The sequence below is a fragment of the Pyxicephalus adspersus genome, chromosome 2, assembly GCF_032062135.1.
Source record: "Pyxicephalus adspersus chromosome 2, UCB_Pads_2.0, whole genome shotgun sequence".
Classification (NCBI taxonomy): Eukaryota; Metazoa; Chordata; class Amphibia; order Anura; family Pyxicephalidae; genus Pyxicephalus; species Pyxicephalus adspersus.
The window spans coordinates 117,147,339-117,162,829 of NC_092859.1; the positions used below are offsets into that span (position 1 = coordinate 117,147,339).

At 36.4% G+C, this 15,491-nt stretch overlaps 1 protein-coding gene across 4 annotated transcripts in view; it reads left to right on the plus strand.

Annotated features, from left to right (window-relative positions):
- Nucleotides 1-15,491, plus strand: part of ACSBG1 (acyl-CoA synthetase bubblegum family member 1) — an 80,386-nt gene that overhangs the window by 58,323 nt on the left and 6,572 nt on the right. For 3 of the 4 annotated variants that reach the window (XM_072402056.1, XM_072402057.1, XM_072402055.1), the window contains 8 exons: nucleotides 790-1,007; nucleotides 4,925-5,013; nucleotides 8,200-8,320; nucleotides 9,356-9,436; nucleotides 10,118-10,267; nucleotides 13,175-13,351; nucleotides 14,086-14,267; nucleotides 15,214-15,447. In XM_072402056.1, coding sequence (XP_072258157.1) covers nucleotides 790-1,007; nucleotides 4,925-5,013; nucleotides 8,200-8,320; nucleotides 9,356-9,436; nucleotides 10,118-10,267; nucleotides 13,175-13,351; nucleotides 14,086-14,267; nucleotides 15,214-15,447 — 1,252 coding nt within the window. The remainder of the gene's footprint in view (nucleotides 1-789; nucleotides 1,008-4,924; nucleotides 5,014-8,199; nucleotides 8,321-9,355; nucleotides 9,437-10,117; nucleotides 10,268-13,174; nucleotides 13,352-14,085; nucleotides 14,268-15,213; nucleotides 15,448-15,491) is intronic. The other variant, XM_072402058.1, reaches the window with a different exon arrangement.

Sequence of the window (15,491 nt, forward strand, 5' to 3'; positions counted from 1 at the left end):
TGAGTAGTTCCAAAACTGAAGTATTTTGTGTACTGAATCAACCAGTAATCAACAGTAATCAAGGGACATCTTCATTTGTTTAAGGATACATAAAAAAAACCATAAATGTGCAACACTAACCCTATTTTTACACTTGCCTTCCTTGTGAAAAATGTATGAAAAAAGTAGGACTTAACAATGAAAATACTGAAAAGGCATCAAAAACAGTGTATAGCAACAATGAGAAAATACCAATACATCAAAATAATATTCCGTGGGCAAATGTTTACTTTAGAATTTTAGTGTGCAAAGAAATGTTTAAAATTTGGTTCAAACCACAATGGTAGAGAGATAATGCCTTGTGTTAATACAGCAATGATAGCCCAGCACAATATTAAAGTTATCAGTATTAAAGTATATGGTATATGCAATTTCAGATGTTTGGCACATGTACATGTACACATGTCACATTTTGCACATGTAACAACTGTTTACTATGCATGGTTGAACTGATTTGACAAATTACTTGCTTCAATCTGATACCACTAAATTCAGTCTGATTCGTTTTTTAAGCCAATTACATTAAAAAGGGTTAATTATTATGTTTAATGAACCATTTTAGGTAGCATTACAGTAGAATCAAGTGGCTGGAGAGCATGTATACCTACAGTTTTATACATTGTACACTAAAAAAAGGATTTGTTTGTGGTGTCTGTATTTGATAGGTGGCAAAGCCAAATAAATTGTGGGTACTTTATAAACATTTATCATTATTGTGAAAATTATTATTTTTATATCTCTTCTCTACAGAGAAATTGTGGACAACCACTGCTGATGGGTCAGTTAAGCTGCGGATTGATGCCTCCTGTCCACAACCGCCTGTGACTGTACATCAGATGTTTCTGGAATGTGTTGATAAATATGGTAATCTAAATGGTCTTTCCAGTAAGAAGAATGGTGTATGGGAGCATATAACCTTTTTGGAGTATTATAAACTCTGTAGACGGGCTGCCAAAAGTTTTTTAAAGGTAAGGTTATTATTTCATCACTTCCTGGTAAATCATAGTTAGTGAGGAAGTACTGGTGGCAGCAAAATTATCCTGGATTAAGGGGTCAGCCTGGAAGGGGTAATATGCCATGGTGGCAGGGTTTTTGTTAACAATTATCAGATGATTGGTTGTTAATCATTTGTTTCCAACCATAAATATTGCATGTGTGTACATAGCCTGACTCTCCCACGATGATGCTTCAATTGTGCTCAAAACTGAAACTAAATTAAATTGTTGGATAGGAAATAACCACTTACAGGTAGCACATGTGTGAACTGTGCCAACTCAATGGTGCTTTTTTCATAGATGACATGGCCCACTGGAGGATTCCATGGACCTCTGGTGGACTAGTCTGAGCCAGTCACACATACACACTTCCGCTTTAGTGCCCAAAGGACAATTTTCTGTGATGTACATATCTGAGAAGCTGAGCTGTCTGATTCCTGACCAAAGGCTACTCTAATAACGTATTCATATTCAGTTGACTGATTTTAAGGGAGGTGTTATGCTTTGTAAATGTGCTTTTAGAATTGCATAATGGGCCTATTGCTTCACATGGACTATTAATCTATTTTTGGATGTCTGTATTTGGTATTTTACAAGCCATATACCCAAAGTCATTGTTGTCCGTTGATCAGCTGTCTTATTAATACAGCTTCAGAAAAATGAAGGACACTATGAAAAATTTGCAGTGAAAACCGTTTGAATGTATGCACCATGGCAAGCTACATACAATAAAGGTGCCAACACATTGGATAATCTTCCCAATTAGATTAGGCATTATATTTACCAAAAACATCTAATTAAAAGTAAATATTTGGAAAATGAAGACATGCTCAATCAATAATTGATCGCCATACTAACTGGACATTATTTGGACTTTGTTTGTTTGCTGCCCCCAAACACATACGCTCTGAAACACTAATATACCATAAGATTTACCTGGTCAAGCACTGATGAAGAGTTTTTCGCCACCTTTACATGAATGGGTTTAAAAAAGTTTTAAAGTTTCTATTTTTAAGGCAGCATAGAATTTAAATTAAATCTTATTATTAAATAGATATTATGCTTTATTCCTCCTTATGTCAATGGATTTGTGTCACCCCTTTAATGCCCTCATCAATTAGCTAGGCTTGAGCTCACCACACACATTACAATGTTGTAGTCTCTTTTAGATCTTCAAGTATGTAGCGCAAAGTCTTGACTTATTGGACCTAAATAGATTGAATAGTTTAGGTAGGTCTTTATTTTACATAGTATATCCTAAAATGATTCTACTGAGATTGTATGTACGCTGAACCTTAGCTTCAAGCTAACAAGATTAGGCATCATGGCCACGCAAGAAACACCAAAGCTGGGGATGGGGAGGCTGGCCACCCTATGAAAACAGCTTGTACACTAGTATTTAGAAAACCTATATTACACAAAAAAATGCAATACAGCAGAAATATGTACAGATGACTTATACAATTTCAGGCAGCTCTACCACCTTGGAAATGGCCTATGTTGGTGATGAAATCAATCCCTGATTAAGATCCAAGCAGTGTAGCACCTTAACAAATATCTACCTTTACACCAAGGGCAAACATCACCTTTCCCACAGTGTAGAAAATCTATTTAATGGGTATACCTACTGTAACAAGTTTTATACCGAATATTAGTTAAATAATGCATTTATTATATGATAAATATCTGCTAATAAATGATTTCCTGGAGGACACACATGATTGTTCATTGATGGTCAGGAGAAGCATTGCCAGTCTCAGATGCACCAATGCCTCTTGCAAGCTCATTGCTAATAAATAAAATGCTAACACTAGTAAAAAACGTGGACAAATATACTTTCCTGGATGACGACAGCTTCATTATCATAGATACATAATGTGGTCCATTTAGAAGAAATTATAGCATATTTAGCTATAAATAAAGTTTATGGAATGTGCAGGCAATAGGATTACAAATTACATTGACATCTTTTATATTAATGTGTTGGTTCAGGAGTGCGGAGATTTCTATATATACCCATTGATATTAATTGTGTGGACTAGATCTAAATTATGTCTTTTTCCTGCTATATTCTTTGATCTGGGATGATATTTTTTAATTAGTTACCATAACATATAAAAAAAAAAGCAAACTAATATGAAAAAAACCCGTTAGTAATTTTTCCTTTTATTGCCTGGAAGCTTAAACTGGCTAGTGATTTCATCAGACAGTGACAGAGTCTCTATAGCAACCAGAAGAATGCGCTGAAATTAGACTGGAAGAATATATTAAAAGTGTGCTAGCATCTCATTAACCCTGATTGCTGGTGTTTGCATGAAAGAGAATAAAAATATAGCTAAACAAGCACAGAAATGTAAGGGAGCAAAATCTAAAATTAAACTGAACCCTATTTAGTTCCTTTTACACCAAAAGATATCTAACACAGAATACAACACATAACATAAAATTACTGTATTTTCATATATGTGTACAATAAAATGTCAAATGCTGCCAATGCTCCTTTCACCATAAACAATATTATAGCATTTAAAATATAATTATTCACCCCCATCTCACCCCCCCAAAAAAAAAAAAATCACTCCACTATTTGGCTTCCTGTGATTCAGGTACACATATGATGTTTCTATGTTGGTTGCTACATTAGTTTCCCTGTTGGTTTGCTGCGATCATTTTTTATCCGCCTATTATACCATTTACGTTTATACCTAAACATCTTACCTGGCTTGACCCAGTTGGTCTATTTTTTTTTTCAGTTACCTGCATTCCTCTCCATTTTCACAACACCAGGATATCTGTTTGCCTTAAGACTTACCAATATTCCCTTGGGCTTTAGAGTGATGATCCATTCTCATGTTTAATCTCTGGTGATCAATTTATTTTTCCTTGAGGCTTAGTTCCCTGCCTTTAGGAACCCAGCCACAATAAATATAAATAATGCAATACACATTTTCTTAAGGATTCGCAGCTAACCTCCAACCTTCTCAGCTTTTGGTTTTATTGATTTGTGACAGTGACACATAAATTTGGTAATTTGTCCCCCTAAAAATCCACTTATGAAGTCTTTATAGGCGGAACACGTTTTTTTCACCTTTTTTCTTCTCTACGAATTTGCAACAATACAAGTTTGGCAAATCTGTAGTGTCTATTTTATTGTCACACTATTGATCAATACATATACAACGTGTCTTTGTTTGTATATTATTTTTAATGTTTGTTTTATTTGCTTGTAACCACACTTCCAATTTTTGTCGTTGGAAAGGATCTTTCACGATCCTTTCCAACGACAAGGGAGTGCACGATGCATGAACGGTGCTGTACATACAGCACCGTTCATGCTCTATGGAGAGGGGAGGGGGAGAGCGGCGGAGCGGCACCCTGCTGCGCGCTCTCCCCTTCCCTTTCATTAGGATCGGCTGTCGTCCATCGTCCGTGGATCCAGCAGGTCGGTCGTCCGGACGATGGACGACACCGACTGTACACACGGCAGATTTTCGCCCGATAATTGGCCGATGCCGATTATCGGGCGATAAAAATCTGACGTGTGTACGTAGCTTAAGTGCCATTTAAAAAGCTTCCTTCCCTTTTCTATTCTTTTTTCCAATGTTTATGATGTTTCTATGAAAACATGAAGCTTGGCCTTGGACTATGTTAGGGACAATAGATTGTGGGTTCTTTTGGCGAACAGTTATTGACATGACCGATGCTTCTGTGAGGCACCTTAGTTTGTGACATTTTAATAAGTCAGATTTATTACCAGCATTTCCTGAAACTGACTTAAATTCTGCCACCCAGCTTCTTGATCAATTAATTATGTAACCCCAATGAGTGTTTTGACAGTTTTGGTGGTAGCTGTAAAATCTGTGGATACAACTTTTTTTTTGTATTTGCAGCTTGGCCTGGAGAGGTTCCATAGCGTTGGAATTCTTGGCTTTAATGCTCCAGAATGGTTTATTTCTGCTGTCGGGACAGTGTTTGCTGGGTAGGTATAAGGTGGACAAATATTTTCACATGAAAATTAGGGACTCATCCATACACATTGGTCTACAAAACATAGCTAAGTGCTACATTGTTTTAACAAGGGGCTTCCATGCCCAGATTATGCCAACTATTGTACCTTTATTATGCGACACCTACAATGATATATCTGTGCATACATGGTTATGTGACTGCATCCTACAACTGTGCTTTGTCCTCTCCCTCAAAGGTGTTTTACGTCTAACCTGTCAGCAGATAATTACAGTCTTTGTTAGGTATGAAATCTCTACTTCCTACAGTTAGGTAAAGATTGTCCTTTTAAACATTGACAATGAATGGCACAGCAATGCTCTAAAGCAGGGGTGTCAAACTCAAATACACAGAGGGTCAAAATTAAACACTTAGACAAAGTTGCGGGCCAAACTTGAAGTTTATTGAAAAAATTGAGGACGTTTTTCCTTCTCATTAGATATAAAACCTTTTAATATGGAAACAAAGAGGTTTTGCTTAACATTCAATCTGGAACAAGCCTATAATAGAGAAATAGACTACTACAATTCCCTGCGTCAATAAAACAGTGCAATGCGGGGCCATGCATAGGCAGAGAGGCCGCTGGTCTATAGACGCGAGTGATACCAGAAATTGTAGTAGCGGCGATATTTCAATGCAGCAGTGGCCAGCTGCAATTCATATTTAAAATTCCTTTGGGGGCCAAAAAATTCCTTTCGGGGGCCAAATTTGGCCCTCAGGCCAGAGTTTGACACCCCTGCTCCAAAGCAAATAACATGTGTTGACATGCAAGGGTGTAACACATATGTTAACAATACTGCAGCACACAGGCCTTATGTATGTCAGAGGATTTGTTCAGAAATGACACTAAGAATAAAACGAAGGTGCTGTCTTGTTTATTCTGCTTTATGGTCTTTCTCTTGACTTGTTAATATTTGACAGGCATATTAGGGCATAGTGTTTAAGGAATGCTGTCTGTCTTGTTATCAGGACTATATTGAGAGCGTATGCTGCCCTGGGCACAAATGAAAAAATTGAAATAGGAAAAACAAGAAAAGTAGTGGAGGAAAAGCTAAGAACATTTTTGTTTACTGTCCTTGAGTTTCTGATTTCTCTGTGTAGCCATTCTGTTATCTTGCATGCTAGTTTCAGGAGAATACAAACAGTAAATAAATGTAGTTTGACTACCCTTGAATTAACGTATTGTATATCATAGGCAGAGATCCTAACCATGACATACACATGTTACACAGAGCGCAAAAAAGTCAAATGCTGCATTCCAAAAATAAATTGATATATGTCAATAAAAGTTTGCCTGAAATAGCAAACAGCAACACTTCCTAATTGGTGTGGATTTTTAGGTTGGCAAATATTGAGCATAGTGGATGTAAAAAAGAAATACCATTTATTATACATACATTGTATACAAATAAAATTTATGTTAAACACAATAGTTACAATTTTTTCAACAAATTATGAAAACCTAGGAATAATCTGGTTGGCTGGACATGAATACAGGTAGTCCCCGGGTTAAGGACATCCAACATACAGACACCTCCTAGATAGGAATAGGGCTTCCCTGCTCGCTATGTGCAGGGGCAGTTTGCATGACTTGCAGAGTAAAACTTTTGCTAAACACAGCTGAGGTTGTGGGTGATCTTAGGGAGATGAGCTCTTTCTGCAGCCTCTGGTAAGTCTTCAATGACCAAGACAAACTGCAGTTGTTTCTTTTTTCCATATCAAAGCACAGCTTGCTCCAGAGGTAATGAATGTCTAGGTTCCATAAAGATTTTTTTTTTTGCTTTGTTTGTGATTAACTCACACTCAGGATTTTGTACAGTAATTGACACTACGCTGCCTAATAGTTTGGTGAGACAAACATCTGTCCTAATTGCATTTATGAAAATACTATACCTGTTCCGACTTGCATATAAATTCAACTTAAGAACAAACCTACAGTCCCTATCTCATATGTAACCCGGGGACTACCTGTACAAGCGATATTGGTAGCTTGGGATTGATATATACATTTTTGTTCTTGAAGTAATATGTTGAACAAAGAATTTTTCTCTGTTCATGTTGCGGTAAAAAAACACTTCTTCAGGAGAAAAGGATCATAATAAAGTATTGTGTGATAGATTGCAACCCAACCAAAATTCAATATACTGGACAGGAGGTCCCTTGAAAAGGAGTACATTGATGGAATAGCGTCCACAAAGAAAGGTTGACTACACAGAAAATAATAAACCACTTCATGATAGATTGCAACCCAACCAAAATTCAATATACTGGACAGGAGGTCCCTTGAAAAGGAGTACAATGATGGAATAGCGTCCACAAAGAAAGGTTGACTACACAGAAAACTCAAGGATCTTTTACAGGAATGTTTTGATTCAAACCAGGTGATGCCACAATGTAGGTAGTACAACCTATACAATCCAATAAATTCCTCACAGGGTCTAGGTAGGTAGATTGGTATTACTGATAAGATCTTGGATATTATCAGCCCTAATACTTTGAACTGTTGAATATAAAATTTAGATGCAATTTTACTGGTTACCAGCTTTCAAAATTTATTTAGGTTTGCTAGATCCCCTTCTGGAAGCAAAATCATGACTGAAAGCAAATCAAAGAACAATCCAGTGACCTAGACAGAAGACTGCAGTGAAAGTTTGTTATCAGAATTATGTTTATTGACTTTGAGATAGGAGAAGAAAGACAACACAATTGAGGAAACATGTCTGCAATGTGCAGATGTAGCTATCTCCATGACCATAATATAGAATTACACATTGCTAATAACAACAAGGTGTTAACACATGGTAATACAATATTCATTTTTATTTACCTGATCACATCCATTATCTATCTAAAATAGCTACATTCGAAAAATTAAATTCGTAAACAGAAGATGATATAACGCACATTTTTAGATTAGATGATTCCTCATTATTACTTTTGTTCCTTTTTTCTCTCTTTCATGTCTTACATTTGACTCTCTTTCTGTAATACTGGTAAGCAAAGTATTTTATAAATCTTCTTGGTCACAAGTATCTGTGTTATTTTATTGTAGATAACATTATTTGCCCAGTAGGACTTTTTTATTGGACAATAAGGCCAACTAAAGCTTCAGAGGGAACTGATTTACCCATGAAAATGTTATGTTTGCATTAAACTTTAGGGGAATTACGACCGGTATTTATACAACCAACTCAGGCGAAGCATGCCACTACGTTGCCAGTGACTGCAGAGCAAATATTATTGTGGTTGAAAATCAAAAACAGCTGGATAAAATTCTGCAGGTAAAGATCAATTTAAATTTTCTTCTTGTATAGTGGATGTCATTTTCATAACTGTGTCTATTTTCAGCACATTGTGTCATTACTTACTAGTTCAAGCCAGTATTCATGATCATTAAATGTATACAGCACGTTGGCAGTCTTTGTCTTTATTGATAAAATTATAAGGAACCTTCAAATTCAAGAAGAATAACTATTTATTGTGAAAGGGTATAGAAATAGGTACATAAATATCTTGCGGCGAATCGGGCCTTTCTCACTTACTGAAAATGTAAGCAAGAACGGCCTTCTGCATCATACAGCCCTGGAAATCCTCTGCGATCCACAGCTGCAATCATTGAGAAGATGCCCAGCACAGGAGAACCTCCTGACATTGTAATATAAGTAACTCTTAAAAATGATACATTTGTATCTGTAACTAGTGTGCCCCGAGAGATCTTCATGTGTACCGTGGTAAAATTATCTAATTACTATTGTCGAGTGTCTGTGCTGTAATGACTGGCAGAGTAATGTAATACTCTTCCATGTCAGTGGGTGGCAGTAGGTAGTTTATTTGCCTTGTTTATTCTGAAAGACAAGAGAATTAGCTACAGAGTGTCATTTTGTAACATTTTTGATTTGTGGTGTGCCGCAGGATTTTTTTAATGTAATAAAAACACCGTGGCTAAAAAAGGTTGAAAAACATTGACCTAAGATACATGTCAACACACATTAATACATGCTAATGATGTAAATGGGCTTTTATTACAGTGTAGCTGTTTCTTTATATTTGTATAGGAATAAAATAATTGACCTAGCTCGGTAAAATATTCCCAGCTCTGTATGACATTCACCTTCACCATCGGCATTAACTGTGATTTTATTTTCTGAATCGCTGACTGTTGTTATGGCTTAACCATTTTATAAAGGTTAATCATCTCCATGGATCACTGAAAAGGTATTGGTGCTCACACCGAGAAAAAGAAAAAAAATGCTTCCGGGTGTCAGAAAAGCATGTTGGTATAAATAATTTGGTAACCATGATTTCTTTTTTTACAGATATGGGATAAATTACCAGATCTTAAAGCTGTTGTTCAGTATAAAGGCACTTTACAGGTTAAACGCACAGACCTATATACGGTATGTACTAATGTAAGCATACCTTGTATAGCTGCATTTATGTTCCTGTGTATACATAAAGTATGATGTATTGATGTAAATATATAAGACAAAAAATACTGTATAGTATAGCTCTATTTAAACACCTATTGTCTAAGTACTGTGCAAATAGACATTATATACCATTAGCCCCAAAACACTGATTTAGAAGCATATGTGGCACTTGGCTAATTTGAATGCACTTTGCAGGAACATCTTGGCCAATACTTAGATATTTTATTAGATATTATATATTTTTTTTATTAATCATACTTTATTTAACACCATCTAATTCCATGGTGTTTTACAATAAAGACTTAAAACACTAAGGAACGGGGATAAAGTCAAGCTGAGCAGCTAACCTTAAGAATTGTACATAGAGATGCAATAGGGATATACAGTATATGCATATCAGTTGTACACATATTGAGAGAGATACAGGGAGGGAGGCCTGAGCATAAACCTAGACAAATATTACTTCATCAACATTACCAAAGGGAAAAGTAAGGTATATAAACAACATTAATTATTTTTATTAAGATGATTTAGCAATTTTTACCTTATAATTTTTATATTTAGATATTTTAATAGTATTATTTATTAATTAATAATATAATTTCAATAACATATTGTATAACATTTCTGATGTTTCTTCATCATCAGTGGGATGAGTTTCTGGAACTGGGGAAGGATATCAGTGAGGAGCACCTGGATGACATCATAAATTCACAGAAGCCCAATCAATGCTGTGTCCTTATCTACACATCAGGAACCACTGGGAACCCAAAAGGAGTAATGTTGAGCCATGATAATGTAGGTGAAAAAGAAAACAGACTTTTCTAGCATGTCTAAGTAGTAAGCTCTCATTTATCATTTCAGATATAATAGTTTAATCAAAATTTTCTATACTGTACTGTATATCCATTTATATATATATATATATATATATATTTACAGGTAGTCCCCGAGTTAATGAAATCCAACATACGGACGATTCCTAGATACGAATGGGGTTTCCCTGCTTGCTTGTGTGCAGGACACAGGCTTGATGGGGGGGGAGAGGGGCGGTTTACATAACTTGCAGAAAAAGTCTTTCGCTGTTCTGCAACCTTTTGTAATTCTTTAATGACCAAGACAAACTCATGCAAAAAGAAACATCTGCAATCAGAGCACAGCTTGCTTTTTTTTTTTTGCTTTGTTTGTGATAGCAACTCACAGTTAGGATTTTAAACAGTAACTGACACCATGCTGCCTATTAAAATGTTGAGACAAGCATCTGTCCTAGTTGCATTTATTAAAATAATGTACCTGTTCTGACTTACATACAAATTCAACTTAAGAACAAACGTACAGTCCCTATCTCATATGTAACTCGGGGACTACCTGTATATAAATAAATATAAATATATATATATATATATATATATATATATATATATATACATATATGAACATCTGATCTGAAAGCTATTTGGAGTCATTGTTTGACATGAGGGGTGAAAACATTTTCTCTCATAAGTGATTTTTTATTTTTAGGTTGGTGGACACTGAATAACACACTTATGGTAGCAGCAACTTTCAACCTTTTCCCTGTTGAGTACACTTTTTGCTTTTATCAGTAGTAGTTGTTTTCACCAGTTGGGTCACACTAAGGCCTAGTACACACAAGCAGATCTACTTTTTATATTTCGATCTGTAGTCAGTCGATTAGAAGTTCCAAAGCATTGCACACAAGTATGCCAGATTCTTCTTTTCCTAACATTTTGTGAACAAAAAGTAATTGCAATTCCAATTAGATGAACTCGATCATTTGTAGACATGAGGTAAAAATCTGCCCATGTGTGTTAGCCCTTTGTTTTTCATATCAGTAGCATCCACTGGGCTAGATAAAGGCTGCAATACACTGAATTATGTATTAAAAAATACAGAATAAAACTAGTGTAGAGAGTATACTAATTCACCTCCTATTAACATCTGATGTGCTGCATACCCCTAAAATACATAATTGCAAATGAAAAGACTGAGAAAGAGTAGGGTATTTTTGATGCAGCAGTGTATTAAACAACATAAATTTAGACAAGGTTACACAATGTTGAATCACACAGCAAATGTAAAATAACAGACTCTTGTTAAATCTCTAGGCTAACTGCCGTAGGAGGGTGCAAAAGGCTAGACATTGACTAATACATTTAAACTCAGAATTAGGCGTATAGGAGTTGGAGAAAAGATAGATGTCGTGTCCTGACGCGTTTCTCCTTAAGAGGCTTCCTCAGACTTTGGGACATCCAACAACGACTTTATAAGAATTGTACAGTGATTTTATGTGTTTATTTAAGCTTTAGGCAAGCTTTACACTTATATATACATATTTATATAGAGTCATTGTTGGATTTATTGAGAGTCTCTAATTGTTACACTTGCTGTGTGATTCAACATTGTATAACCTTGTCTAAATGTATGTTGTTTAATACATTGCTGCATCAAAAATACCCTACACTTTCTTTTCTTTTTTTTTTAAATAATTTTTATTGAGAAAACATTATACAAAAAATAAAGTAATTGTACATATCAAATAACAATTACACAACCAACAGTATATAAATTGCAATAACATCACTGTAAACAAGGTCGTGCATAGAATGGAACCCAGGCTTTTCCATTTTCATTTTTAAAACAAAAGAAGGGTACATAGAAAAGAAGGGGGAGGAGGAGGGGGGGAGGACATATCTGATCAGTTGCTTAAGTCTACGCACGCTCAAAACATTGTCAACCTAAAATACACCATTTAGCTAACTGAGGCCTGCGGTGAAGCAGGCTGAGGGGGTTGTAATAATCCAGTGTACTCCACTGAGGTGGAGAAATGTATCCAGTGGTACCAATTCTGCAAATTTGTCTGCTCTCTTGGAATCAGTGGATATCAAATCTTCCGTATGGTGGATATCAGCTACCCTTCTTAACCAGTGGCTTACAGTTGGGGGGAGGTACTCTTTCAGCAAGTAGGGATACATGCTTTAACTGCGTTCAGAAGATGTCTCAGTAGGGAACGCTTATACACCTTACGTGACACATCTGAAACGTGGAGAAGCGCCAAGGCAGGTTTGTTCCTGATATCTACATCTGTAAGTTTAAGGATGATTTTAGCAACTGAGTCCCAGTTAAAGTGCAGTTTGGGGCATTCCCGGAAAATATGTAGCAGCTGTCACTTTGCGGGAAGAGCCTAGCAAGTTGCACAGGCGTTCTATACCAGCGGGCAGCCAACTTATAGTTAGTGTCCTGGTACCTGTTACTTATACCTACTCTTTCTCAGTCTTTTCATTTGGTAATAAATACAGAGATGCATTCATTTGTGTTTTTTATGTCTGCTTGAAGTTCAGCTTGAAATTGTTTTGCGGGGAAGGTTCAACTATAAACTTGTGTCTTAGCTGCAAATATATACTGTTAGATATTGGATATTTAAATTGTTCTTTTGCTTGGTCTAGTTACATTTTTCTAGTTAACTTTTAATTGCACTTTTACAGGTGTTATTTAAGTATTATAAAAATCTTACCAGGTTTATGTAAAGTCTTTTATGTTAGCTCATAACCTATATTTTATCTATCTTAGTAGCAGATTTAGTAGTAACAGGATACAAGGATATCATTTGTTCAAGGATATAATCTGTACTAATGTGTTTCATTTGGCATTGTGCCCATCTGCTTTCAATAAATTACTTATTTTCAGATCACCTGGACAGCTGCCCATGCCAGTCGTGCTGGAGATATGCAGCCTGCTGAAGTTCAGCAAGAGTCTATAGTCAGCTACCTTCCCCTCAGTCACATTGCTGCCCAGATTTATGACATGTGGACTGGCATCAAGTGGGGAGAACATGTCTACTTTGCAAACCCAGATGCCCTCAAGGTCAGTGAAAAGAAATGAGAGCTCACCTTCTGCATAGACAAACTGGCCCAATCATGCATTACCTAAATCATTCCAAAAATATACACATAACAAATAATAATCAATATAAAAAATTAGGTATTTGAACATTGTATAAAAGTTTTAACAAAAGGCTAATCATCTTTATATCAGTCATGTGACTGTAATTTTTTGCAATCTTTTTGAAATAAACAAACTCTGACTTTTTGATAATAAAGCGGACCTAAACTACAAAAATAAAAAGTCACCAGTACATAGCCATAAAGTATCCTTAATGTCAAAAAATAAATCCCTGACTGATGGCATTTTGTTTTAGCTCTACACTGCACAGCACATGTTCCACGAGGTGTAGAGCTCAGCCACATACAGAGCCAAGCACGGGAGTTAGATCATTATTGGCCAACCCAATGGTAAAAGAGGATCCCTATGGAGCTGGGGGTCCATTGTGGGGATGCCGGGAAAATGATGGCTTCCTAGGACATGAATATGACAGAATCCTGGACCTGTTATCACTGCATGTTGTCTGCACACAGGTAAACCTGTGCCATATTCCGCAAGAATGGCAGAAGCTCACCACCCACCAATGAATTCAGTTCCTCTTTAAGTATCTTTATCTTGGTGTGTTAGCTTTGTGTATTGTTCCTATAGTGTATATAAATAGATGTGAGTAAGATAACTTTTTCCTAATATATATTGTGCTTTGTTATGAATTGCAGGGGACGCTGGTGGATACACTTAGAGAGACACAGCCCACATCACACATGGGGGTCCCAAGAGTATGGGAGAAGATAATGGAGCGTATTAAGGAGGCATCAGCACAAGCAAGTGCACTGAAGAAAAAGATGTTGTCCTGGGCAATGTCAGTAAACCTGGAAAGGAACCTGAGTCCACCAAGAAAGTATGCAACATACTCAAGCCAAACTCTTTACATACAAATACCTGCTATTGTAAAAGAAGAGCATTCTTCTTGTGACCATAATTACCAAACACATGCCATACACATACACATGTACCATTAAATGGACAAAGAGTGGTTGCTAGCACATTAGTGATGCTTATATTCTGGCAGAAAATCTTTCAGGTCCATGTGTTTCAATAACAGTAATTGATTCTCTACCAGGTAGTGTATACCACTGGGTAGAATAAGATTCTGTAATGTATAGCACAGGCTACAGCAGATTTAAAAATCAAGGCCATTTCTATGCATAAGTGAGTTGCGGTAAGCCTACTGGTGATGGAGCCATATTAATCCTTTTACACACCCAATAGTTTGCATGTCCCGTCACTTCTGCATCCCTTGCCGTCCTTGCTTAACATGCAGTGAAGCATAGAATTCTAGGCATACCTACTTGTTCCTGCACATGATGGATTCTGCTGTGAAGTCTGATCCTGATACTTGTATTGAGTGCACAAGATCAGTAATATGTTACATATTGGATGCAGGGGTCAGTCAGGTGTATGTAATGTACATAGTGCAGGAGTCAGGTGTATGTAACTCACTTAAAGCAGAGATCAGGAATATGTTACATATTGGATGGAGCTGTAATGTACATACTGCAGGGGTCAGGTTTATGTAATATATATACAGTGCAGGGGTCAGTATACACAGTCCAGTGCACAGTACATCCTTCAGTTCATTTCACCACCCTATTATTACTGAAATACAGCAGCGTGTTGTTTTTATATTTTGCTAAAAATTGTTCAGAAGCATCTTTTGTTAAAAATATAATAAGTGTGAACAGGCTTCATGTAACCAAGCAGTTATGTTCCCTAATGTTGTAAATGTATTTTTAGTATATAGACAGAACATTTTATTCAGTTGGGTTGTCATCATGTGTCCTTAGTGGTGAACTGAAGCTGTTTCTCCCAGCTGTGGCTGATTATTTGGTCGTCTCCAAAATTCGCAAGATGCTGGGATTTTCTCACTGCCAGAAACACTTCTCAGGTGCAGCTCCTATCTCTAAAGAAACTCTGGAATTCTTCCTTGGGCTTAACATTACACTGTATGAGGCATATGGTATGAGTGAGACATCAGGACCCCACGTCATGTCCAGCCCATATACTCATCGCTTCCAATGGTAAGAATACTTCTTTCAGGAGCCTTATACTAAATGTTTTTTTT